The sequence below is a fragment of the Callospermophilus lateralis genome, chromosome 2, assembly GCF_048772815.1.
Source record: "Callospermophilus lateralis isolate mCalLat2 chromosome 2, mCalLat2.hap1, whole genome shotgun sequence".
Classification (NCBI taxonomy): Eukaryota; Metazoa; Chordata; class Mammalia; order Rodentia; family Sciuridae; genus Callospermophilus; species Callospermophilus lateralis.
In genome coordinates, this window is record NC_135306.1 from 158,131,425 (window position 1) to 158,158,533 (window position 27,109).

The 27,109-nt window shown below is 37.2% G+C and overlaps 1 protein-coding gene across 4 annotated transcripts in view; it reads right to left on the reverse strand.

Annotated features, from left to right (window-relative positions):
• The window catches only part of Ric3 (RIC3 acetylcholine receptor chaperone), a 44,897-nt gene extending 18,797 nt beyond the window's left edge, over window positions 1-26,100 (reverse strand). For 2 of the 4 annotated variants that reach the window (XM_076846831.2, XM_076846830.2), the window contains exons 1-4: window positions 25,956-26,100; window positions 7,969-8,192; window positions 6,868-6,940; window positions 4,731-4,824 (exon numbers count right to left, since the gene is read on the reverse strand). In XM_076846831.2, coding sequence (XP_076702946.1) covers window positions 4,731-4,824; window positions 6,868-6,940; window positions 7,969-8,192; window positions 25,956-26,079 — 515 coding nt within the window. In that variant the 5' untranslated portion in view covers window positions 26,080-26,100. Of the gene's footprint in view, window positions 1-4,730; window positions 4,825-5,344; window positions 5,428-6,867; window positions 6,941-7,968; window positions 8,193-14,925; window positions 14,958-25,955 lie in introns of those variants that run through there. The other 2 variants (XM_076846832.2, XM_076846834.2) reach the window with 2 other exon arrangements.
• Window positions 26,101-27,109: the final 1,009 nt, after the last annotated feature.

Genomic DNA, 27,109 nt, shown 5'->3' on the forward strand with positions numbered 1-27,109 from the left:
GGTCAGAATGATATAATGTGAAAAGATTTGAACCTACGGTTAATATCTTTGAAGATGGAGGAATGGGGCCGGGAGCCAAGGGGAATGGGCAGCTTCCAGAAGCCAAAAAGAGTAAGCAAATTCTGTTCCAAGCCCTTGAAAAGGGAATGCAATCCTACCAACACCTTGACTTTCACTCAGTATAAGACTTCTAACCTACAGAATCATTAAGATTATAAATATGTGTTGTTTTAAGCCATTAGGTTTGTGGTAATTTGTTACAGAAGCTAATTCAGGCTCCCATAGCACCTCTTTTCCATACAGGTCTTTATAGAGAAAATAATACTTGCCACTGATAACCATACAGGACTGCACAAAGCAAATAACAAGGGGTTCCAAAGAAGATATTTTTACTGCCAAAGCCTCCTGCTTTAAAGTACTTTCTCTAGATCTACCTTATTCATTTTTTTAAAGATATGTGAACATTGTCAGTTTACAAGGAATATAAACTTGAACAATGAAAATTTTCTGCCCTTAAGAAATTTACTGAGCATTAGAGAAGTCAGAAGTTAAAAGAAAATCAGAAAGTAACATGATGCATATAATACCCAGCAAGACCAGGTCGTGTGGAACCACATGGGAGGAATAACTAGCCAAGTTTTATGGGTTCAGGGAAGGACTCTCAGAGAAAATAACGTCTATGTTGAGATCTATTAGACAAGCAAGAGTCATAATAAGTGTGCGGTGGTGATGGGGTGATGGCAAAGGAAAAAGTACATGCAAAGTCTTTGAATCAAAGGTGCACAGATATTTTAGAGAATCAAGTGGTCAGGCTGGCTGCAACATAGAGAAAGTGACAGAGAAAGATAAAGCAATAGAGGTATGCAGGACTATGTAGGTCGTGATAAAGATTCTGCACTGTTCAAGATCAAAAGGCATTTCTGAAGGTTAAAAAAATTTATATAATACTTCCTTTTGGAAAGCAGAAAGTGACCTGAATGGAGACAAAACTAGAGAAAAAGAAATCACATGAGATAGTTCTGACTTATGTCAAAACCAAAGCCATCCATTCTTTCTTCCATTTCAACTATACTTTTTTAGAGCTTATTATGGGTCCGTGCTAGGCTGTAGAAACTAAGAATGATAATCCTTACCCTCAAAAAATTTACAGTCTTTTGCACACTGAATGCATTACCAATTAGGAGGAAATGGTAAGACCCGGTGATTAATAAAATATGGGAAGTAAAGGAAAAGGCGGATCAAGCATGATGCTTAATTTCCACTTTGGGCAACAAAGTAGATGGTAGACCCATCTGCTGAAATGGAAATATTAAAGGCAGAGTAGGCTTAGCTTAGGGTGGAAAATAAATTCCACTTTAGGACATTTATCTATTCAAGAAATTTTTATTATTTGATGAGGTTAACAATAGGTACCTATAAGATATGTCTGTCCAGTAGAGCTATGAATAAAGAGTTCATAAAGGAAAGAAAAGAAATCTCAACGGGAAATGGCTATGCTTTATTCTTCTATCATGAAAATAATGTACAAAAGCTTATGTCAAAAAAAGTGGATAGCTATTCTTATTTGACAAGTACATATTTAGTACCTACTAAAACAGAATAAGTTTATCCTCAGAGTTTATGTTCTAGCAATCCATGCCAGAAATCTACCAGCAATTCTCAACACATATTCAACATGTCTTCAATAGCTCTTCGTTATCAGAGGTTGTTGCTTCCTCATAGTTTTCCTTGTGACATGCCATGTTTCTAGCACGTAAATAGTTACAATTGGGCACATGACTCTTGGAAGGAAATTTTGCTGATCCTAAGGACAAAAATGAGGCTTCTGGTTCCTAGATCCTTTCCTTATTCTGTATTCCTGAGCTAAATGTTATTCTTAATTGTTAGAGTCTGTAAACAAGTCAGAATGGCGCCTGGCATTTAGAGTCTGTAAACAAGTCAGGATGGTGCCTGGCATTTTGCCAGAGAAATGTTAGAGTCTGTAAACAAGTCTAGATGGTGCCTGGCAAAATGCCAGAGGGAGTGGTTTGTGAAGTAACACCAGCGAGCCATTAAGTGTGGAGATTCCTTATAGGTTGACTGCTGTATCGAGTTTATATTAATTAGATAAGCTGTGTGGAATGTATAAATACCGCTCCTGTCCTACAATAAACGGCTTCCACTCGTGCTGTATCAATCTACACAAGTTGTTTGTCACCCCCCGCTTATTTTGCTGCAGCCGGACTGCGGCACTTAATATGAGCCTAACATAGCATAATACTGACTTCCAGAAGGTTTCATTAAAATTTGTGTACAGACTTACACCACTCACAGGTGAAAGCTGTCTGAAAAGTTTTATTAGACAATATTAAAAACCTTTCCCATATTCCTATTCTTACATAAACATATATAAGACAAAGTTTTAGGCATATTTCTCTAATTCAAGCCAGCATCTCAGAACTATAAATGAACCATATAAAAGGACTTAGGAGGCTATAAATGAACATATCTTTTTTCTCTTAAATCTTCTCCTTTATCCCCAGAAGTCTGGAGCTGTGATAAAATCCTGATCTGATAGAAAAAAATACTGGAGTATTTTGGGCTCTTCTAATCATTACAGAAGCATAGATTTACAAAAGAACAAATGCCACAGAAATGAAGGTTAAAAGATATAAACTATAAGAAGGAAAGCAATGTAGAAACATGGGCTTCCTAGTCTTCAGTTTTGAGTATGGGAAGTCCTAAAGGGCTTACTGGTAAAGATAAAATGTGTTGGCCTAAGGAGGATCATAGAGAAAGTCATATCTTATGGACTAGAAAATTAGAGTTTGGGGAAGGGTGAGAAGTCATGCTCTCTTTCATGGAAGAAGAACTGCCCCAAAGTTCTTGACAAGTACTGCGGAAAATTTTTACATATTCTTTCCATTTTGGAAGCTGGAATCAATGTTTTCAAGGAGTCAACACCTCAGCATCTTGTAAGAAATAAAACACTCTAGGTTGGGACCTGTGGTCCCAGAAACAATGAGATGGTAAAACTCTGGATGCTGTGCAGGAAGAACTCCCTTAGCTCTACACATAAAATATGGAGAATTAATCCTGGCACAAGAGGACAGATAGTAGTTAGAGACTACAGTACACATTCCCAGCTTGGGCTATAGACAGATGTATGCATGGGTTGGATGGTAGATTATTTCATTTGGACTAAGGGAATGTGAGTACCAGTGAGTAATAATGAGAAAATATCTTCATGTAGTTTTTTACTCCAAAGCCCAAAGGGCTGGGTCTCACAAATCAGGGCTCTGCCCATAGATATTCATCTATGGTTTTCATGACCCTATGTGTGGCATTGGATTTTCAATGGCCCAGGTAAAATTTTTTTCTTTTTTAGGGCATGAGGGTCTATTAAAGCCTGGGTAACTGTGAGTGGAAGCAATCGGGTAAGGATAGAAAGGCCAGAGAAATATAACTGACGTGTAATTAGTTTTGTTACGCATACAAACAATCATACATTGGATAATTTATATAAAACAATTACCTCACAGCATGGTCTTTAGTAAGTACTTAGTTAAATTCAACTATTATTTATATACTCACACAGATATATTGTATATATACTACTTTAGAGAATATTCTAGATAGTAACAAATACTGCTTTCTGGACCACAAGAAGGTCAAGGCTCCTGGGCCTACATTGAGGCAAGATTCATTCTCAAAAATATAATTTTGGCAGCACTATAGATATTATAGGGAAATGCCAAGGCAGAAGGCTGAAACCTAAGAATGGCCACTCATCTATCCAGCCAAGATGGGGCCAGTGAGCTGAAAAAGGGACATGGGGCACTAGTATCATCAAGAATGACAAGTGGGAGACTGGGGATATAGCTTAGGGGTAAGGTGTTTTCAATCCCCAATGTATCTATATTCTCCCTGCCCCCAACACACATGGAATGGAAAAGAGAAGGGTAAGGTAGAACACCAGCAATTTCCTGGGGCAAAGACTCCATAAATGTGCCCATGAAGCTGCAGAAGGAACCTTTGATACATCCTCCTGCATGAGATTTTGCACTCACCCCAAAGTTCTTCCAACATGGTTGTTAGAAGGCCTAGATGAACCAGAATCCCTCTTTGTCCTTAATCTCACATTCCAGTTTTTCTGCCCTGGGTCTTCCAACATCCATATATTCTTAGTTATTGCCATTTCTATCAACCTCTTACAGCCACCTTTTCAGATCCTTAGCCAGCAAGGTAACAAGAGGAGTGTGCCTTCTCTGTGGGGCATCCTAAAGGGCTAGTATGGTTCTTGACACCTATTTTACATGTCTAATTCTCTATGGGCAGTCAGTCAACACAAAACACAATTAAATGCCTAATGTGATGATAGTTGCTCTCTTCTGTCATCTGGTCTCAAACAGAAAAAACAATATTCGACAATCTGGTTTTAATGGAAATTACACTTTTTTTTTTTTTTAAAAAAAAGATAGCCAGGAAACTGTCTTTCTTAAAAACAGATTATTTTATCCTTTAGGATTTACTCATATTTTTCCTTACTCTGACAATAATTTGTGACACACTAAACTCATAAAAAGTTGCTCAATAGTATGAAAATGGAAATGTTCAGCAAGATTATGTAAATAACAAATAATTTGACAATTAAACAAAATGAAAATAAGTGGTCCATATATCAAAGAAATGAAAAAAAATTTTAATTGATTCTCTAAATGGGAAATGAGTCCTATTAGATGAAAACCTACCTCTCCCCATTAGGTCCCACTCTGTTGATTAATTTTTCCATGGCTTCCTCTGTCTCCTTCAGTTTTTCTTGAAGTTGAACAAGTTCAAAATTAGCTGCAAAACAAGCATCAATCTAAGAACCAGCAACTGTATACTCCCTAAGCCCTTTCATGAAAAACCTAACCATGACACTACGGTAATCCAGGTAGGTTCTGAGACTCAAAGAGACCAGGAGTCTCTCCAGTTAATCTAATCAGTACAAAAAGAGTACAGAGGTCTGTATACCAAGATCTATAGGATAGATGTTTAGTGAGTGATGAATAAAATCACTCTCTAATAGTGATATAGCAGGAAAAACTAAAGAAAATACCCAGGAGTGAAAACATACCCCTACATAGCCACACAAGAAGAAACAGAGACGATAACTATACATTTGTGATCTAAATGATGTTTAAGGGTAAAGTACAAAAGCTATAATGTACTTTTGAAAAGGAGTTAAGACATAAAATGAGTACTATTTTATCTGTAAGTAAGGTCTGAAACATATCTGTAAGAAAACAGTTTAAACATTAGACTTCATCAAAAAAGAAGAACTCCTCAACCAGTGCTAAAACCTATGCCCAAAGTTTTCTACCTTGGTTATCTGGATAAAGAGCATGCTATGCTATGTAACTCTGATTCCCAGATGCAATTTTTCTCAACCAGGGTCAGTTGGGAATACGTATATCTATTGAAGAGAAAAAATAAATTACTTAATCAATATGTGAAATAAATTTTAATGCAGTAGGAAAATAAAATGCTAAATGAAATGCTATTCATTATGTAAGTAATCTACTTTTTCTATTTCATACTTGAGTACTCTCTTACCCAAATATATTGAGAAGGTCATTATAAATATAATATTTCAAAGGCCTTTTAATGCTTTTAGAACAAACTCTCATGCATACAGTTAACATTTATAAAGTGTCTACAGGACATAGTGCTTATTAGGTTATTTTTTTCCTGCATGATTCAAAATTAAAGGATAAGAAGCTATATTAAACTATTACCATTATTACAAAAGAGCTGCTCTTTTTTTTAAGAGCTGCTCTTATAAATTCATTTGATCTACTTCTGTCTCAAATGCATTATGTGACAAGATATATAACTTGCTACTCTGTAAAGAGCAAATTTTTAAAAAAATTACTGATATATTTATCATCACTCTCTCTCTTAAAAACATATAGCTGCTTTCTTCAAGGACTCCTTGACTAAGTTTCCAAAAAGGATGCAGAATATGACTGAGATATCTAATTTCACAGAGAATTCCAGAGAATCCAAAGCCTTTATGGACTAAGCAAGATGCCTCTATGGCTCAGCCTCATTTCATTTTGCTGATACCTTTCTTTAAAAATGTCTGATGAGGCTTCATTATTCAAAGAAGAAAGTAGCAGTCTGGTCTTAATCTACTCAAGATTTCTTTCCCACAGCTGTAGTATATCAACACCCTCTAGACCTCCATAAGCTCAAGAAATTGTATTTGCCAATATCTTACTCAAGCCATCTGATTACTCCTTCACAGCCACCCAAAGTGATTTCCCATCATGCTTATGGTAAGTCCCTTCTTTCTAAACTTTTCACAGGTTATTTTTCCTGATGTCTTTTCTAGTCAATAAATTCTTAGAGGAAAAAGTTATGCTATATACATTTCATCTCCCTAGAGAGCACAGAATACTCTAGTTTGGCAATAAATATTTGATGATTATGTTTCAAGAACCTCAAATCTTCACTCTTTCCTTAGAGCTAATAACTGATTTGGACAATGATGTGATTTCTCTGCCTCAGTTATCCTCTCTGTGAAATAAAGGTATCTGCTACCAATATTTTGAGGTATGGAAATGAGAAGTAACCCATTCCAAATGTGAAATACTAATTTCCCAATACAATAAAACAGTAAACTGGCAGTTTTGTACTTTCTGTAGCATCCTTCCCTTAAAAGCCCAAAAATCAATAAGGAAACTTTTGAGAATTCCCAGAGCTAAGATAAAAACAGCATCAGATGAATTTGGAACAACGTTTGAGAAATGCTGTTAAGACATACCATAGATCGTCCCTCTGACTATATTACTGCTGTCTGACTCAATAACACCTGTGAATTTATTGAGAAGAGACACTTACTAATTTTCCTGTGGGTGTTTCCAGGTGTGACACTAGAGCATTTCCGATCCTCTGCAGTTTTCCCCTTTGAGAGCTGAGAATTGAAGGAGGTACAGCACATCAACAGCAGCTCAGAACCTCAAAGTCATGGAACCCTCATATTAAATGGAAAAAAAAAAAAAAGGTTGGGAGACAAAAATTAAGTCAGAAATCAAATGAAGTAGTAGTATTAGAGAAACATCTTTTTTTTAAAGCCACTGAGAGATTTGAGAAGGTACCCAAGTAAATATTATTAAGGTACAGGGGAAAAAAAATCTTCCAACAGGTCATTTGCTTTGCCCACGCTTATCTTAAAGGGGATGCTAAGCCCCAGGGGTATTCTTGCAGAATCAACTCTGGTGGTGTGCAGCATTCCTGGGCAAGAAGAAACTCAAATCACCTAATCTTACTCTAGTTAGGAGTACAAAGTGAAGCTTCTGTCTCTACATGATAGTGCATAGGACTGTGGCCTACAAAAGCCTGCCCGGAGGTGGAATTTAATTGGAAATCTCTTTTTAAAAGACCCACACCATGTCTCCCCAGAACTAGGAAATATCAAGCTCAGTTTCAAGATAAGATAGTTCTGTCCTAGGAGAATTACTAGAGAGGATATTAAAAATAACAATGGCATATTAGTGTGGGGAGAAGGAAAACAAAGTCATATTAGTACAATCATTATTTGGTCTCACAGTGGCTTCCTGGAAATCACTGTGCCAACCCTAAGAATAAAGCTCTTAAAGACTTCAGCTTGCAAAGATACTCAGTCCTTTTTTTTTTTTTTAATTTGGCTTTGAATCACATTGCTCATTGGACTAGAAACTGGAAGATCCAGGTCCAAGTCTTGGTTTTGCCTTTTTAGTTGTAAACTGTGGGGCACTCGAGTTCTGAGCCAAGATTTCTCATCGGTAAAGCTGAAATAATGGCTATCCTAAGTATCTCAAAGAGGAGGCAAGGTTTAAAGAGATGATGGACTTGAAAGAGTTTGATAAACTTTAAAGAGTTTTAAATGTAGATGATTTTTATTAGACTAATATTAGATTTTTCTCTCATAAAATATGACATAATTAAGATGATTCCACTTACCTTAAATAGAATGTACAGTATATATAAAAAAATCCCAAAGCCATATATTGGAATAATCTGCCCCATCAGGCCTCTTCCACTACTTCCTCCAGTACCTCCACTTGATCCTTTGGCTTTTGCAAATGCCTCTGCAAGGTGAGACCTCTGGAAACGAGCCTCAGGGGTTGGGCCATCTGAGGGTGCCAGGTGATGATGCATTACAGGTGGAAATCGGCCCAATTTTCCTGAGAAAACAAATTAATTGATCTTTATCTCTTCTACTATTTTAAATACATTTATTATGAAAATACCTCATGCAATGATGTACAAATAACAGAAGCTAACACAATTTTAAGAAAAAAAAAAGTTAAGCCCAGGGGCAAATGCCTATAATCCCAGTGACTCAGGAGGCTGAGGCAGGAGGTTCAGGAGTTCAAAGTCAGCCTCAGCAATGGTGAGGCACTAAGCAACTCAGTGAGACCCTTTCTCTAAATAAAATATAAAAAAAGGCTGGGGATATGGCTCAGTGGTTGAGTACCCCTGAGTTCAATCCTTGGTACCAAAAAAAAGGAAAAAAGGAACTTGATTAAAGGATACCAATATGGTATGGTAATTGCTGGCTGCTCACCAAACCCATTTTCTCTTCCTTCTGGGTCCAAAGCTAAACCATATTTTTCAGCCTTCCCTAGAGTTAAACAAACCATGTGAATATAAATGATTGTGCTAGTTCAATACCTGGCCTACTAAATCTCCCATGTATTCAACTTTAGGGTCATAAGTAGAATAAAGAAAAATGAAGATAAGGAGAAGATTTTACAACATTTAAAAACTGAAGGGATTACTCCTCTATGGGATGTAAGTAGAGTCTATAATTCAACATAAACATTATAGGACACCCAATAGAAAATGGACAAAAGTTACAAATAGGAACTTACAGAAAGAGAAAACTAAATGGCTAACAATATATAAAATGATGATTCAATTCAGAGTAAAGCAAATGAGTAAAATGCAAATTAAAATAATGGTACAGCACTTTATACCCACCAGAAACGCAAAAATTAGGATGGTAGATATAGCAAAGTTAGCAAAGATGTGGGGAGGCAAGAACTCAATGCACTGTGGGTAAGAATATAAACCGATACAGCCACTTTGCTAAGTGATCTATTTATACTTAGTGACATGTATAGGCTCTATGATCCCGTGATCCCTCTCTGGGGAATAAATCCCTAAGAAATTCTCAAATAAGGTTATATATATGCAAATTATATACTATAGACCTGTATGAGAGTGTTCACCATGATGATAATGCAGCAGGAGCTTGAAGTAACATTGATTTCCATACTGGGAACATGGAAAATCAAATGGAATGGATATAAATAAATAATTCTATGTAGCTTTTAGAAATCACACTTTAGATGTGCCTTTAAATATGAACACATCTTTAAAATTTGCTAAATATACTGATTTGGTAAAAATAACAAATACCATATGTAAGACTGAACACACACACACACATAATTATATATCCTGCAAGCAAATATGTAGGAAAAAACATAAAACATATAGGAGTGGATGCATCTGAGCTGGGAAAGGAATGAATATGTGGCTTGAGGATAAAGGGTTAAAAGCATAAGAAAATAACTTTATACTGACAAAGTTAATGAAGTGCTAAGAACTAAGGATTATCTTCAAGCCAATTCTCTGCTCTTGTGGTAAGAAGGAAGGAAGAAGGGAGGAAGAAAGTCAGGGAGGCAAGATAGCTAACTCTTGATCTTGGAAGCTGCTTTCTGCCTATGTCCTTCTCACCCAAGCTCCACTCTAATAATCCTTCTTTCCTTCCCAATATTGACTTTGGATGACATGAAAATTATGGAAAGAAATGCTTTCATTTAAGAATGAGTCAGCAACAGAAGCAGAGCTTTGGACAAAGAATGAAACCATGAAGTCACCATCTCTTATTCTGAGTGTTGGTAACTATGTCTCTTTTAAATTGTGGAAGATCTTATTATTATCATATAGTGAGAACACTTTAAGGTTATTACTCCTTTAAAAAAATGCCTAGCAAGCATACAGGAAGCTAACCTCTCTCTAGAGAATCTGATATATTGAGAAGCTAGTGTTCAATAAACCAAATTTAATATTTATAGTAATATGTTGTCAAATTTAATATTACTGTATTGAGAACACTGTCTTTAAAACCTGGCATAAAATTAAAAAAATAAGAAGTTAAAACCAGATAATGACATAAAAGGCACAACTTTGCATTTTTAAAACTGAAGAAAAATGATGCTAAATATTACACATCTCTTCATAAACTTTTCTAGATCTCTCAGCCATGAATATTTATTTAATATTTATTATGTTCATGATTCTGCCACAGGCCTGGCATGGTGGCACACACCTATAATCCCAGTGGCTTAGGAGGATGGCAACTTCAAAGCAAGCCTCAGCAAAAGCAAGGCACTATCAACCCAATGAGACCCTGTCTCTAAATAAAATACAAAACAGGGCTAGGGGTGTGGCTCAGTGGTCAAGTGCCCCTGAGTTCAATCCCCTGTACCCCCCAACACCTCCCAAAAAAGATTCTGCCACAGGTAGAAAGAGATCTATAAAAAAATATAGAAATAATAGTACTCAAATGGAATAATGATGTAAAGCCGTATGTCCAAAAAAAGATCAGCCTCAATATCAGGGTATCATGGACTTTATTATATCTAGACAAACTAAATGTTTAAATGTTAAAAGGATACAAAAATGTAATTTTAAAAAGAGTCAAATTAAGTCAGTCATTGAAAGGAATGAGAGATTAAGACCAGCAGAGAAGTTAAGGCACACCAGGAGAAAAGAGAGTACATAATAAGGAGACTGAGAACAAAGAAACCAATAAGTAGGGTTAAATACCAAACTAATTTGGCTCCATTTAGGGAAGTAACAAAAGGAGAGTGCTAAGAGCCATAGCCAAGTAAAAATGATGCATGGCATTTTTGGTTGTAAGGTGACGCCAGCAAGCCGTTGAGTTGATATGATTATGTTAAGATCTGCAGTCAATTGGATATTAGACCCCTACTGTCCACCTCGGCCTGCTACAGGACTCCTGGAGAGTTCCCATTGGTTGGGTAAGTGCGGTAGGAGGGAATTCCAGAGGAGGGATTTCCTGTTGGTGTGTGTATCCGGGAGAACGCCGCGTGTGTGGGTCGGCATACTTCCCGGGAGCATACAGGGCATTGGCAGGAGTTTCAAAAATAAAGTTTGTTCCTGTTTGAGAGGCTCGTGATTTTGTGCCCAGCCAGACTACGGCAACTGGTGGCCCGTACGGGGAATGCCTGAAGCTCAGAGGTAAGTAAAATTGCTCGCCTCTGAGGAAAGTCGAGAGAATGGGTGACCATTTCAAAAAACAATGTGTTCTTGTTTTGATTTATTTTGTTTTTTGTTTCAAGCTGCCTATCCCTAGAACTTTCTCAGGCAAACTGGGAAAAATGGTTTGACTCAAGGTTTAAAGTTGTTTGGCCCTGAGGAAGAGAAAATTGATACAACGATTTTTTGTTCCATTTTTGTATCATTCTGTTTTGATTTTGTTTTATGTTATCTTATTGGGTTGAGTTACCTTTATAGTAGATTAGAAATTAGTAAAAAACAAACCGAAAGAGTGTTAAGTAAATTGTTAGAGGTCCAGACTATGGTAGAAAACATGTTAGGTCAAGCAAAAGAGAAGGTCTCTCGAGCTAGTCAGATAGAGGAAGAAAATTTAAAGGAAGAAAGCTTAGAGAAAAAACAACCATCGGGGGGGGGGGGGAGCTACAACAGGAGGCTGCTACTAACTCCGTTCTATCACCAGAGGGTGTAATTCAGCCAACAGCTCCATCTATAGAAACAGCTGAATGGCCCTCAACCCCCATAGTTGATAGGTGGAATCCTGAGGCAGGACCTCAAAGATTAGCATGCCCTGTATTTGAGCAGGCAGGAGGGCAACAAATTCACAGTGCTTTAGATTTCAAAACAGTGAAGCAGTTAAAGGAGGCTATAACAACCTATGGTCCAAAAGCACCCTTCACTGTAAGCATGGTTGAATCCATTACCAACGTGGACATGACGCCAGCAGATTGGACTAACATGTGTCGATCTGTGCTAAATGGAGGACAATATTTGTTATGGAAGGTTGCCAATGAGGAATTTTGCACGGAGACAGCTAGGTGAAATGCAGCAGCCGGTTACCCTCAAAGAAATCTAGATATGTTGTTAGGAAAATGACCTTATGAGGGTCAACGGCAACAGATTGAATATGATCCTAACGTATACGCACAAATTGCTGTAGATGCAGTTAGGGCATGGAAGACTTTACAAGGACATGGAGATTTACAAGGTCAATTATCTAAGGTAATATAGAGATCTAATGAACCTTACACTGAATTTATAGATAGGCTTATTCAAACAGCTTCCAGAATTTTTGGGGATACAGAACAAGCAATGCCATTAATAAAACAACTGGCTTATGACCAAGCAAATCGTTGATGCAGAGAGGTCATTAGACCATGGAGACATGAAGATTTAAACACATATATTAAATTATGTAGAGACATTAATGAACAAGGGCAAGTCTTGGCAGCTTCAGTACAACAGGCTTTAGATGCCAGGCCAAAAACATGCTACAATTGTGAACAAACAGGACATTTTAAAAGGAGTTGCCCCATAGGAGGAGGGTTTAACAAAGCTAGGTATCAAAGGAATAGAATACCGGGCATTTGTCCACAATGCCGTAGAGGGAGACATTGGGCTAATGAATGCCATTCTCAAATCACCATAGAGGGTACTCTGTTATCAAAAAATGGACAAGGACCAAGTGCTTACCCACGATATTGTGGAGAAAGGCATTAGGCTCCATTGCCAAAAAACAGACAGGGGGGCCCAATGCTCTGGGGCCCACAACCACAAATATACAGGGCAATGGAGGAACCCAGCAACACCATCAGGGAGCAGTATTAACTCCAGAGATGGGAGTTCAAATCATTCCCACAGGAGTAAAAGGACCCCTTCCCCAAGGAACAGTAGGCTTATTATTGGGATGCAATTCTTCTACATTAAAAGGACTTATGATAAGTCCTGGGGTAATTGATCCCGATTATGAAGGTGAAATAAAAATTATAGCTAGTTCTCCAAGAGGTATATCAGTAATTTCACCAGGAGATAGAATAGCACAGTTATTAATAATACCCAGCCTGCATGATAAATTTTCCAGTCGTACTGTAGAAAGAGGTTCCAGGGGATTAGGCTCTACAGGAGTGGATTGGGCTATGCTGTCTTAAAATTTAGATTCTCGCCCAATGCTAAAACTAAATATTCAAGGACATGAATTTAATGGGCTACTGGACATAGGTGCTGACCTTAGCATCATATCTCATCAAGAATGGCCAAAACATTGGTCATTACAACAAGCCACTCAAACACTTCGAGGCCTAGGAGTGGCAACTAATCCCCATAGAAGTGCAATGGTATTAGATTGGAAGGCTCCTGAAGGATGTGAAGGAACTATACAGCCATATGTATTGGATCATCTTCCTATAAATTTATGGGGACGAGATGTCCTAGATCAATTAGGTTTGACATTAACAAATAACATAAATCCTAACGTGCCCACTACTAGGGCTAAACAAGGTATTAGGAAAGAAAAAAGATTAAGAGAACAAGAACAAGGTATAACAGCACCAATTCAAATAGATCAAGGAATAAATAGACATGGATTGGGTTTTCAGAAAGGGTCACTGAGACAATCAAAATTACTTGGAAATCAGAAAGACCAGTATGGGTTCCTCACCCTGACTAAAGAAAAGATACAAGTAGCCCATGACCTGGTCAAACAACAATTAGCGGAGGGACATATACAACCTTCTGTATCTCCCCATAATACTCCCTTTTTTGTCATTAAAAAGAAATCTGTTAAATGGAGATTATTGCAAGATTTAAGAGCCATTAATAATGAGATGGTTATTATGGGACCTGCTCAATCAGGGATTCCCCAATTGTCTGCTTTGCCAAAAACCTGGTATGTTTTAGCTATAGATATTAAAGAATTTTTTTTTCAATTCCAATTCATCCTGAGGATAGTCCACGTTTTGCATTTACTATCCCTGCACTGAATCATGACGGTCCTGATCAGAGATATGAATGGAAAGTACTCCCTCAAGGGATGGCTAACAGCCCAACTATGTGTCAAATTTATGTTAACAAAGTAATCCAGCCACTTAGAAATCAAAATCCTGAACTACAAATATTTCACTATATGGATGATGTATTATTGGCACATAAAGATAAAAACACATTGCTAGAATGTTATGCCACACTTACAAATTTATTAAAAAATTATAATCTAGAGATAGCAATAGATAAAATACAATTAAATCTTCCAATAATTATTTAGGAGTTCTATTATCCTCAACCATGATCCGTCCACCAAAAATTCAAATACGAGTAGATCAACTCAAATCACTTAACGACTTTCAAAAGTTACTGGGAGACATAAATTGGATAAGGCCTTATCTAGGCATACCAACAGGAGAGTTGGGACCTTTATTTGATATCCTAAAAGGTCCATCAGATCCAAATTCACCCCAAATGTTAATGCCTGAAGCAAGAAAGGCATTAAAAATCATTGAAACATATATGGAAAATATGCATTTGGATAGAATTGATGTAAGTTTGCCTTTATTATTTATTGTACTACCAACAAAAAATATTCCTACAGGGATATTTTGGCAAGAAGGTCCATTATTGTGGATACATTTACCTTATTCTCCTAACACTATTCTTACTAGGTATCCTGAGGCTGTAGGACAATTAATACTCAAAGGAATAAAAGCAGCAAAGGGAGTGTTTGGAATTTCTCCCAATAACATACTATGGATCAAATTGATAAGTTAGCTAATAAGTTAAATACTTGGGCAATAATCATGTGTAAATATAATGTTTCATTTGATAATCACTTACCATCTAATCTTTTATTGTCTTTTTGGTCTTCGCATCCTGTAGTTTTTCCAAAAAATGACAAAAAAAAAAAAAAAAAACCCTATCATGAATGTTCCAAATATATTCACTTATGGGTCAAATAATGGTACAGCAGCAGTAGTTACCCCTGATCAAACTTTTACATTTTTAGTACCCAAACAATCAGCTCAAAAGGTAGAGCTTAATGCAGTATTACAAGGTTTTGTGATGTTTAAAGATTCTGCATTTAATTTATTTTCTGATAGTCAGTATGTAGTTAATGCTATAGTATCCCTTGAAGATGCTGGTAGGATTTCCCCTTCCTCTACTGTTTTCTCTTTGTTTTCCACTATACAAAGTCTAATCTGGGACAGAAAAGATCCATTCTTTATAGGACATATCAGGGCACATACAGAATTGCCTGGAGCCCTTTGTTTGGGCAATGAATTAGCAGATAAATCTACACATGACATACATATTTTCTCCACAATAGAAGAAGCTATAAATTTTCATAAAAGGTTCCATGTCAATGCTAATACTTTACAAAAGCGCTTTAAAATAACTAAGGAACAAGCCAGACATATAATAAAACAATGTCAAAATTGTATGACCTTTTTAACACAAGTTAATCTTGGAGTCAATCCTAGAGGATTGATACCTAACCATATTTGGCAGATGGATGTCACACACTTGCCAGAATTTGGAAAATTAAAATATTTGCATGTTATAGTTGATACTTCTTCCAGATTTTTGATGGGCTCCCTTCATGCCGGAGAAAAAACTAAAGATATTATAGCTCATTGCTTACAAAATTTTGCCACTGTGGGCATTCCAAAACAGTTAAAAACAGATAATGCCCCTGGTTATACTTCTACCTCTTTTAAACAATTTTGCTCATCATTTGGCATTACTCATATAACAGGAATTCCATACAATCCACAGGGACAAGGCATAGTTGAAAGAGCTCATCAAACTATTAAAATGTACTTATTAAAGCAAAAAGAGGGAATTGGAAAGGGGTATATATCCCCCAAAGATAAACTTAAAATAACCCTTTTTACTCTAAACTTTTTAAATTTGGATTCATCAGGGCTTAGTGCTGTGGAAAGACATTTGTATCCAAAAATGTACATAAGCCTAAGGTACTTTGGAAGGATATTCTAACAGGACAATGGAAAGGTCCTGACCCAGTGATTGTCTGGAGTCGGGGTTCTGTTTGTGTGTTTCCACAGGGAGAACAGCAGCCGATTTGGATTCCAGAGAGACTAACCAAAGTGATTTCTACAGACCAAAAAGAAGATGATTTGACTCAAATCCATAACAGCTGATATCCAGAGCTCCAGCTTGGCTATTCTTACATCTGCGACAGCGATTAACCAGGATGCTTTTTTCAATATCTATTTTATTATTGCCTTTTCCCACATCATAAAGTTCTATTTTATTTTTTGAGTTCATACAAACCTGATCAGTTTTATTTTTTGACTGTGGAGTTTTTAAACATTGCAATGGAGATTTTACCTGTGTAAAGCTACAAGGCCTTTACTATTATCTTATGTGTTGTACATTTGTGTGCATTCTTGTGTTTCGTGTTGTATGTCTGTGTGTGCGTATGTCCATATATCATATATGAGGAGCGCTCATGAAAAAATGGATTCGAATTTTCTTTTATTCACATGATTTTAATGGTTTCATTTAAATTGGGTAAACAGCTGTTGAGGATTTTTTTAATATGTGTACAAACAAGGAGGTTAAAAGATCTGTTTGTTCACTTTCACCTTTCCTTTTCATTATATTTAATAATTCTGTTCAGGATAATGTCAACTGTTCAGAAAACTGTTTTCTTAGTACCTGTTGGAATGTTACATATTTTTTTTAGCATCATTGCCAGAATTCCTATCTTCATCCCAGTGCTGGTGAAGACAAAGATAAAACCAAACTACAGCTTCTATGATAGCTATCACAGTAATCTGTATAAACTGATGCATCAATGAATAATAACTCAACAAATAACGCTCAATCAAGGAGTCGATTTACTTTGGGAAAAAATGGACATATTGATAGATTCCTCCGCTTTGAACTGCTTGCAGAACTTGCCTGGACTATGTATCACTTGTATGCATTGTGAACTATCTGTTGGTGCAGCGAATTGTGGTAGTGCTGGCGTATCTTTGCTGATAGTGTCACCAGTGATACAATTTTTCCAAAGGAGCTGTCAATTGGCTTGGTGTCGTGGCATTTCTGTATCTTCCTCCCTTCTGCTAGTGATGGTCTAAAATTTGGGGGCCAACAGAGGTGAGGCAAAGAACCTCACCCCCCCACTGGCACCAAGGCCAAATTTTGGGGCCAACAGAGGTGAGGCAAAGAACCTCACCCCCCCCGCAGTGGTGCAAAGGCCAAATTTTGGGGCCAACAGAGGTGAGGTAAAGAACCTCACCACCCCACTGGTGCATAGGCCTATCCACAAGTATGGCTGTATGCTGGACCGGTTGTCAGTGATGGGTATGATCCAATTGCAGTGGTACCAACCTAAGACAGGAGGCTGACGCCTAGAGGTCAGCTGATCCGATGACGGGTAAGGACCATATGTTGAATTGGACAACCTAACAGGCACGGTCCCTAAGCCACATTGCTTGTTGCTTAATTAAACAGAAGGGGGGAGATGCTGAGAGCCATAGCCAAGTAAAAATGATGCATGGCATTTTTGGTTGTAAGATGACGCCAGCAAGCCATTAAGTTGATATGATTATGTTAAGATCTGCATTCAATTGGATATTAGACCCCTGCTGTCCACCTTGGCCTGCTACGGGACTCCTGGAGAGTTCCCATTGGTTGGGGAAGTGCGGTAGGAGGGAATTCCAGAGGAGGGATTTCCTGTTGGTGTGTGTGTCCGGGAGAACGCCGCGTGTGTGGGTCGGCATATTTCCCGGGAGCATATAGAGCATTGGCGGGAGTTTCAAAAATAAAGTTTGTTCCTGTTTGAGTGGCTCATGACTTTGTGCCCAGCCAGACTGCAGCAGGAGAGGAAAGTAAAGATTGAAAGAGTGCAAAGAAATTTAAATGTTAACTTATATGGAGTATAACTCTACTACCACAGAACATTGTTCTGGAAATTGATATAATCTGAAAGGTACTTCAGGGGGGTTAATATAGGGTCTGGAAAAACAGCAAAAAGTTTCTTACAAAGGACACACCAAGGAAAGAAAACTATAGACCAATATCCTTGATGAACTTAATAAATGCAAAATAGTTAATAAAATATTTAACGAATCATGTTCAAAAACATTAAGAAGACTATACAACATGACCAAGTTGGTTTTATTCCAGAGATGCAAGATCAATAAATGTAATTTATCACACAAATACAAAATTAAGGACAAAAATCACTTAGTCATCTCAATAGATTCAGAGAAGGTCTTTGAAAAAATTCAACACCCACTTATTGTTTTATCATAACACTAAAGAAACTAGGGATAGAAGGAATCTACTTCAACATCATAAAGACTAAATATGAAAAACCCAAAGCCAATCTCATAGTAAACGGGAAAAAACAAAAGCATTTCCTTTAAAATCTGGGACAAGACAAGGATGTCTACTCTCATCATTCCCATTTAAGAAAGTGCTAGAAATTCTAATCACAGAAATTAAGCAAGAAAAGGAATAAAAGGGATAAAAATAGGAAAAGAAGTCTAATTATCACTATTTGCAAATGATATGTCTTATACTTAGAAGATTCAAAAAAATTCACCAAAAGACTGCTAGAACAAATATTTTAAAAATTTGGCAAAGTAGCAGATTATAAAATCAACTTACAAAAATCAATAGCTTTTTAATATACCAAGAATGAATCTGCTGAGAAAAAAAAACAGAAAAACAATTCCATTCACAATAACCTCAAAAAAAATAACTACTAATAAATCTAACCAAGAAAGTAAAAGAGTTCTACAATGAAAACTATAGAATAAAATTGAAGAAAGAAATTGAAGACTCAAAAGATGGAAAGACCTTCCTGTTCATGGATAGACAGAATTCATATTGTTAAAATGACCATATAAGCAAACCAATATAATGATTCAATGCAATCCCCATGAAAATAGCAAAGACATTCTTCACAGAACTAGGAAAAAGTCCTTAAATTCATTTGGAAATAAAAGACCCAGAATATCCAAAGCAATTCAAAGCCTTTTTTAAGCAATGCTAGATGGAAGCATTATAATACCTGACTTCAAATTAGACTACAGAGCTATAATAACAAAAATTGAATGGTACTGGCATAGAAACAGACACATAGACCAACAGTACAGAATAGAAGACACAGAAACAAACCCACACATCTACAGTCCTTGACAGATCCCTGACAAAAGTGCTAAAAACATACATCGGAGAAAAGATAGCCTTTTTAACAAATGGTGCTGTGAAAACTGGTTATCCATATGTAGAAGAATGAAACTAGATCCTTACCTCTTACCTTACACAAAAATCAACTCAAAATGGATCAAAGACCTAGGAATTAGACCAGAAACTATGCAACTCCTAGAAGACAATACAGGTCAGAATTCCAGCTTTTAGGAACAGGCAATATAAAGCTCAGGAAATAATGCCAAGAGTGCATAAATAGGTTAGCATCAAATTAAAAAGTTTCTGCACAGCAAAGGAAACAATTAGAAATGTGAAGATAGAACCTATAGACTGAAAGAAAAATCTTTGCTAGTTATTATTATGACAGAGGGTTAATATCTAGAATATATAAAGAACTCAAAAACACTTTACACCAAAAAAATCAAACAACCCAATTATTAAATGGGCAAATGAATTCAACAGACTTCTCAAATGAAGAAACAAATATGTGAAAAACTGTTCAAAATAACTAGAAATGCAAGTCAAACTACACAGAGATTTCATCTCATTCTAGTCAAAATGACAATTATCAAGAATAAAAACAATAATAAATGCTGGAGAGGATGTAGAGAAAAAAATCACATTTTACACTGTTGGTGGGAGTATAAATTAGTACAACCACCATGGAAATCAGTGTGGAGGTTTCTCAAAAGACTAGGCAAGGAAGTACCATAAGACCTAGCTATACCGCTTCTTGGAATTTATCCTAAAGAATGAAAGTCATCATACTATAGTGATACATGCATATCCATATTTACAACAGCAGCACAATTCACAACAGCCAAACTACAGAACCAGCCAAGGTGTCCATCAACAGATAAATGGATAAACAAAATGTGGTATATAGACACATGGAGTTTTATTCAGTCATAAAAAAAATTATGTCATTTGCAGGAATAAGCCAAACTCAGAAGGTCAGGGTCATGTTTTCTCTCATATGTAGAAGTTAGAGAAAAGAAGTTGTAGAGGCTGTATTTAATTCCACATTACTTAAGGTATATGCAAGGATAAGAGCTCTGACTGCCTCTTTCTCACCAGTTTCCTCCAAGGGCTCCATCTCCTTGTATGCCGCTTCTACCTAACTCACATTGTTGTCTGCTCATTTTTCATCTTTTATCAACTTCCTGACAACCACTTCACTCAATATATTACTGAGAGAGATGATCATGTGTCTAGGTTACTTAGCACAGGGCTTAGCTCATGGACTCAGTATACATTACCTATCACTGTTTTATTACCAGAGTAATCGTCAAGCATTATTCCAACTGATCTTGTCATTTCTCTGATCAAAGGCTTTTAATGGTTTCCTCTAACACAGCAAGAAGCTATGTTGCAGCAGAATGAAGGCAGCAGAGCGAAGGAGAATGTTCATCCTTTCAATTAGTCATTGGTTAAGATCCTAGCTATGATGTGGCTTGACACTCACAGCTAGGTCCTGTCAAATTCCTTTATTTATAAAGAATTTCAGCATATCAAAATCAAAGAGGGCCATTCTGTGACACGCTGGATCAAAAAAAAAAAAAAAAAAAAAAAGACCACTCTGTCTGAACACAGAGAAAACATGAATATTGTCCAAGCTACAAACATCCCCTAGTGCTAAATAAGTGACTGTCACTTCTTCAATTATAGCTTTAGCCTTTTTCTAGTCTGTCCTCCCTTAAGACAAATCCTATTAAGATACTCATCCTCTACTCTAGTGGTCTTCCTTCTATTTATTTATTTTTAATTGGTGCTTTATAAAAACACAAAGATGAAATTCACTGCAGTATATTTTTACATGCATGTAGTATAATTTTGTCGAATTTATTCCACATTTTCTCCTCTTTTCTTTCCCATCTCCCCAGGTAGAAGAAGGAAAACAGGGGAATGGAGGAGGGGGGAGAAAGAAGAGGTACCATGCATGTATGATTATGTCAAAATGAATTCAACTGTTACGTAAAACTATAATGCACTAATAAAAAACACTTAAAAAGATACCCAGTCACAGAATTTGGCCCACTTCATCCAATTTAGAGCAAAGCCCCAATCTTTCTCAAACTCACCTAACAAGCCTAAATCTTGTAAGGTTTTTCCTAAAACTGTCTTACTGAAATGCCCTCTGATTCTCAATGGTTTGCATTTTCCCTTACTGTAACAAATACTAAACCCAAAATGTTCAACTATAGGTATGTTCCTGGTAGTCTCTAGTCAGAGGACAAAATGAACTAATAACTTATTGAATAAAAGTTTAGTGTTTTAATTATATTTGGGTTTCTCCCACAGGGCATACAGGTCTTGCATGTTGAATTTGTTGAACTGGACTGGATAAATTATACTGTTGCCTCAAGATCCAGCCTAATCACTTGCAGGGCTAAAAAATAGTTGTTTTGTTGTTGTTTGTTTGACCTCATTATGCTGCCAGTTTTCAATTTTGCAATTTCTAGAAAAGAAAATGGCAATGGGGATTACTGATCATTACTATTCTCTTGGGAAAAAAAAGCCTAATTTAATGTATTTACAAGTTCTCAAATTGCTCCCACTGTTTTCTCTTCATTTACATAATATATTAAGAGGAAAATGACCTTTTGAAATCAAAATAATTTTCTAATCTCTTTCTCCTTTGAACATTCCTTTAGAGTAGATCTGATGTTTCACTAGGAAAAAAGAAACGTTAAGGCACCAAAATAATACATTTGGAAAAAAAAATTCATTTGTTCTCAGGCACTTATTGTCCAATATATAGGGAGTTAATTTAAGACAACAAAGAATTATGTATATGTGTTATTATATATGTATGAACACATATACATAGTGTGCCTTTGTATTTCCATAGCTCAGAGAGATTAAAACTCAGTAACATAGGATTCACTTGATAAGAACATAGTGACAAAAGAGTATTAGCTATTCCAAGAGAACAAGGCCACTGGAAAGTGATAGAAAAGGAACTCTAAGTGTTCAAAGTGAGGTGCTCACAGGAAAACATGAACAGGAGGGATGCCAAGATATGTGATTATGGGAACACAAAAGGCTCCCAGCCCAGTGCAGGTGGTAGATAGGACTCTCCTGAAGCCAACTATAACATAAAAGCAGCACACTCTCATCTTGGAAGACCTCAACTCCCTGGTACCTATTTAAAGTCTCATTCAGCTAACCCTGGAACAAGTGACAAGTTTTTGACTTAACATGCTGACATACTTATATTCCACTCAAGGTATATATGGTAAGCAGAGGAACTGCTACTCTGAGCAAAATGGTTGATAAAATGAAAGGAGGACTTTAAGAGAATGAAACCATGCCATCTTAGTATTTGTAGCAACAAAGGCAGGAGTTGTGTGGAACAGGGTCTGGGAAGGCAGATGAAAGTGTTGAAAACAAGACATTCCATGGCAAGAAACTCTTAAGAGGAAAACTTTTAAAATGCACTTCTGATTGGGTATTTCAAAATTTTTCAAACAAATAGGAAAAGGGGGGAAATAAAGCACATTTTCTGTGCTTTTACAGATAATTCCTGTAAAGGCACAGAAAATGTTGAACAGAAAAACACATAATCAACACAAAAAAGTGACAAGACTTGGAAAAGCTACAAGAGAAGGCCAAGATCCAAAATAAACTAAGATTTACAAAAAGACTAGCAAGAGTAAAAGAGGTATTTTAGTGATGTTCAGAGAAAAAGTCCAATTTGCCCCATAATAAAGTATAATTGCTGAGAAAGCAGAACTTCTTACTCTTCACTTCTATGCTCTCTATCAAAGAAGATAACTATGAGTTAAAAAGGGGGGAACTGTCAATTCTAAGGTACCAATATATACTACATTGAGGAACCCTGAAAACATGTTAGGTTAAAAAAGCCAGTTACAAAATATCATAGGCAAATTAACAGAGACAGAAAGTAGATTAGTGATTGCTCAGGGCTGGAGACAGAGCAACAGAGAAGTTGGGGAACTATGGCCAAAAGGTATAGGAAATCTTTAGGGATGATGAAATATTCTAAAATTGATTATGGTGATGGTTGCACAATTCTGTGAATATACTAACTCATACACTTTAAATAGGCAAACTGCATATGTGAATTAGATCTCAAGAATGCTGTTACAAAAAAAAAAAACACCTTTCCTCTTCTATGAGACTTTTGTTAAAACCCAATAAAATGGACCCTTACACATATGTATCTTCCCCCCGTAGATTTGAATTGATGCCATGTCTATTTTCTTATACTAAACTTTAGGTTCCTTGAGGTAAGGTTTTGCCTCATTTTTCTTGAAATGCACAGTGTATGTACATTGTGTGTATACTATGTGATAGTATACATCATAATATTTGTTAAAACACTCTTAAAGGCTGTCATGTGGAAAGGGGACTGTATTTTTTTTACACACAGCAGACAAAAATGAAAGTACAATGAAACAAATTTTATTAATTTCCAAATAATTGGGACTGCCCCTTTCTTCAAAGCAAGGACTTCCAGGTCTTATCTGAATTGAATAAAGTTTTGTGTGTATGTATAAATGGTACACATTTTTTTCTAGAGAGAAAATACATAGCTTTCATCAGATTTTATGTAACCCAAAAATGATTAGGATTCATTGCTTTAAAAAATATTAATGTACTAGGAAAGGAATTTTTAGGTGGCAAACCTCAGGTACTAGCATGTATCATTCAAGGTAGTTTTTTGCCTAGTCTATTTTACTTAGTAGTTTTTAATATAAAATGAAAACTGACAATACTAGTAGCTTCACAATCTTAAACATTCATTTAGACGTTTTTATTGACTTCCCACTATAGCCAGGTGCTAGTAGTAAATGAATAAGATAAAATCTCTACCTTTGCAAAGTTTACATTTTAGAAGGAAGACAAAAACAAGTAAACAAATAAGAAACTTTCATCTCACATATTATGTCTGTTATATGGGAGAAAAAAAAGCATAATAAAATAGGAAACAATAGGGAAAGAGTTACTTTATCTAGGGTCATCAGGGAAGATCTCTTTAAATAGGTTAAATCTAAGCAGAAACTTGAATGATAAGAAGTAAGCTGAGGGAAGAGCTTACTTCAGGAATAAAAAGAACAGAAAGTGCAAAGATCCTAAGATACCAGCACTAGAGTTCTTAGGGGAAGAAGCCATATCTAATTTCCACTCTAGACTCTCTATTACATTCAGAAGAGTGTTTCCCACTCAAATGCAATAATACTTGTTCAAGATAATTCACCAGCCAGGCCTGGTGGTGCATGCCTTAATTTCAGCAACTCTGGAGGCTGAAGCAGGAGGGTCATGAGTTCAAAACCAGCCTCAGCAATTCAGCGAGGCCCTAAGCAACTCAGTGAGACCCTGAATCTAAATACAAAAAGGGCTGGGGATGTGGCTCAGTGGTTGAATGCCCCTGGGTTCAATCACTAGTACCCCCACCCCCTGCAAAAGATACTTTGCCATAATGGGAATCCAAACCAGTAAAATCAAGTATTTTAGAAGAATCTTCATTGCTCAGGGTCATCATGAATTTACTCTTCTTCTAAGCAGACAAGGTTACTGGATACAGTGAGAAAACCTTTTGAATTTTGCAATAAAGACAAAAAAAATATCAAATATGAAAAGATGTTTCAGAAGTCTAGTCTAGACATAGTCTTATAAGCATGAAGACTATCAAAAAGATTCTGTTAACAAAATCATGCCCTTCACTCCTGGAGCTAAGTGCTATGCACGCACAGTATTTGTAATGATGCTTGTGGGAAGATGGAACTACAGCCAACATGTACAAATTAGAGTGAAGGGGATTACAGTTCAAAAGGAGCTGTCCAGCATTCAACAAGTTAAACATTAGAGAAAGTGTTCAGAGACTTTAAAATCATGTCTCAAGGATTTTACCGGGATGATTTACAAGAAAAAGTTACCGGCAGAACTTTATGACCTAAGGAGACTTGTTTTGGTTCCTTCTCCCAGTCTTCAGCATATACGCCTTTACATTGATTCTATAGAGCCCCCAAATGCATTCAAAAAGGCAGATTTTTAAATATCACAATCATGTGAACAACCAATATATATATATATATATATATATATATATATATATATATATATATCTCTCTCACAATCATGCCAATAACAAACAATTAACAGATTTTAAGTACAGGAGACTTAGTATTTTGCTAATCTACCCCTCAAGAAGTGAAACTTGATTTATTAAAATCTTCAAGTTCTATCTTTAAAAGCACAAAAACAGCGCTCAACATCACGTTAAAAACCACCGATTCCAACTAACTTTATTTTCTACAAAAGCACGACAAAGAACACAAACCCTAAAGGAAACCCTACTGACCCAAACAAAGCTCATGAACAGATGATGATAAACTGAGTTGAGCAAGCCACTGAGTGAAAAACGAAGGATCTGCAAGCAAACTACCGCGTGCGAGGCCCCCGGGAAGGGACCCAGGCATGTGTGCATTCCTGGCCACTCGAGTGGAAGACCCACTGGGGGTTCCTGGGGGCAGGTGGAACTGGGCTGCCGCCCGCTGAGGCCCAGAGAACCGGCCAAACGCCGTCTCGCCTACCCTCTCTGAAGGGTTTGACAGATACCTGGGCGAAGGCCGGAGACTCCTAGCGTCACCTCGCTCAAGCAGCACTGGCGGTCCTCGCCGGGCAGCTCACGGGAATTAGCTGGTTCTTACCTTCGGGAGCTGGAGGCGGCTCCTGCCGCTTTCCGCGAGACAGGAAGGCCTTGGGCAGCAGCAGCGACACAGCCAGGACGAGCCCCGAGGCCAGGGCCACTCTCTGCACTGTGGAGTACGCCATGGCTGCTTCCTGTGGCCTCTCCCCGTGGCCGCAGGTGAAGACTCCCGTCACAGCGGGAACCGGAACCGGAACCGTGACGCCGGTGCCCGTCCCCGACCAAACCGCGGGCTACGCGGACGGCGTCACGCGAGGGACAAGGTGCGCGAGGGGGACCTGACCTGCAGCTCCCGCGTGGTTATCCGTCACTCTAAAGGGTACCGTCACCCTCGCGTTTATACTCTCTGCAAAGTCCTCCTTCTCCCTTATTCCCCATGCTCATCTGTCACCGAGTTCTGTACATTCTACCGCCCACACATCTGGCAGTTTTGCCCTTCTCTCTGTCCCACTGACATCACCACTTATCCCAACCCCTAAACCATACCATTGATTTCCTCCCTACCGTGATGAACTCTGTCTTCCAACTTCCACTCATGGCCCCTGGCGTCCATATTCCATCTATAGCCAAAGATGATAATACTAAAATAAAGAACTAATTATCTCTCTCCCCAACTTAAAATTTTTCAATAACTCTCCAATATCTTCAGAACTACAGTTAAATGTCTTATGACCTCAAGGCCCTGCGTGATCCTGTCTTATCAATGCTCCATCCAAACTGGGTAATTTGCTACTTAGCATTTTTATTTCCAGAGAACCTTTGTTCATGCTCTTGCTTCTGCCTAGAAAATTCCTCATGTCATCCCTACCTGTCAAAAACCTCTGAAGAAACAGATTAAAACAACTAATTTCATGAAACTTTTCCAGTCATCCTCTTCATTCACTAAAAAACCTTCCTTATTTCTTATTGTCTTTATTCATTTGTTTAACAGTCTTTTAGTCTTTAATTATGAACCAAACCCTGAATCTGGCACTACTGATAAATAAAATGGGTTTCCTTGTGGAAGACATAGATATCTAAACCAGAAAATTCGGGAAATATTCTGGACTCTGGGGCAGTCAGCTCAACTGGAAGGAGGACAGGTCAAGGAAATCTCTTAAAAATGGTGAAATTTTTAGTTATTTAATAGACAGGTGAGAGGAATTAGAAGGGTAT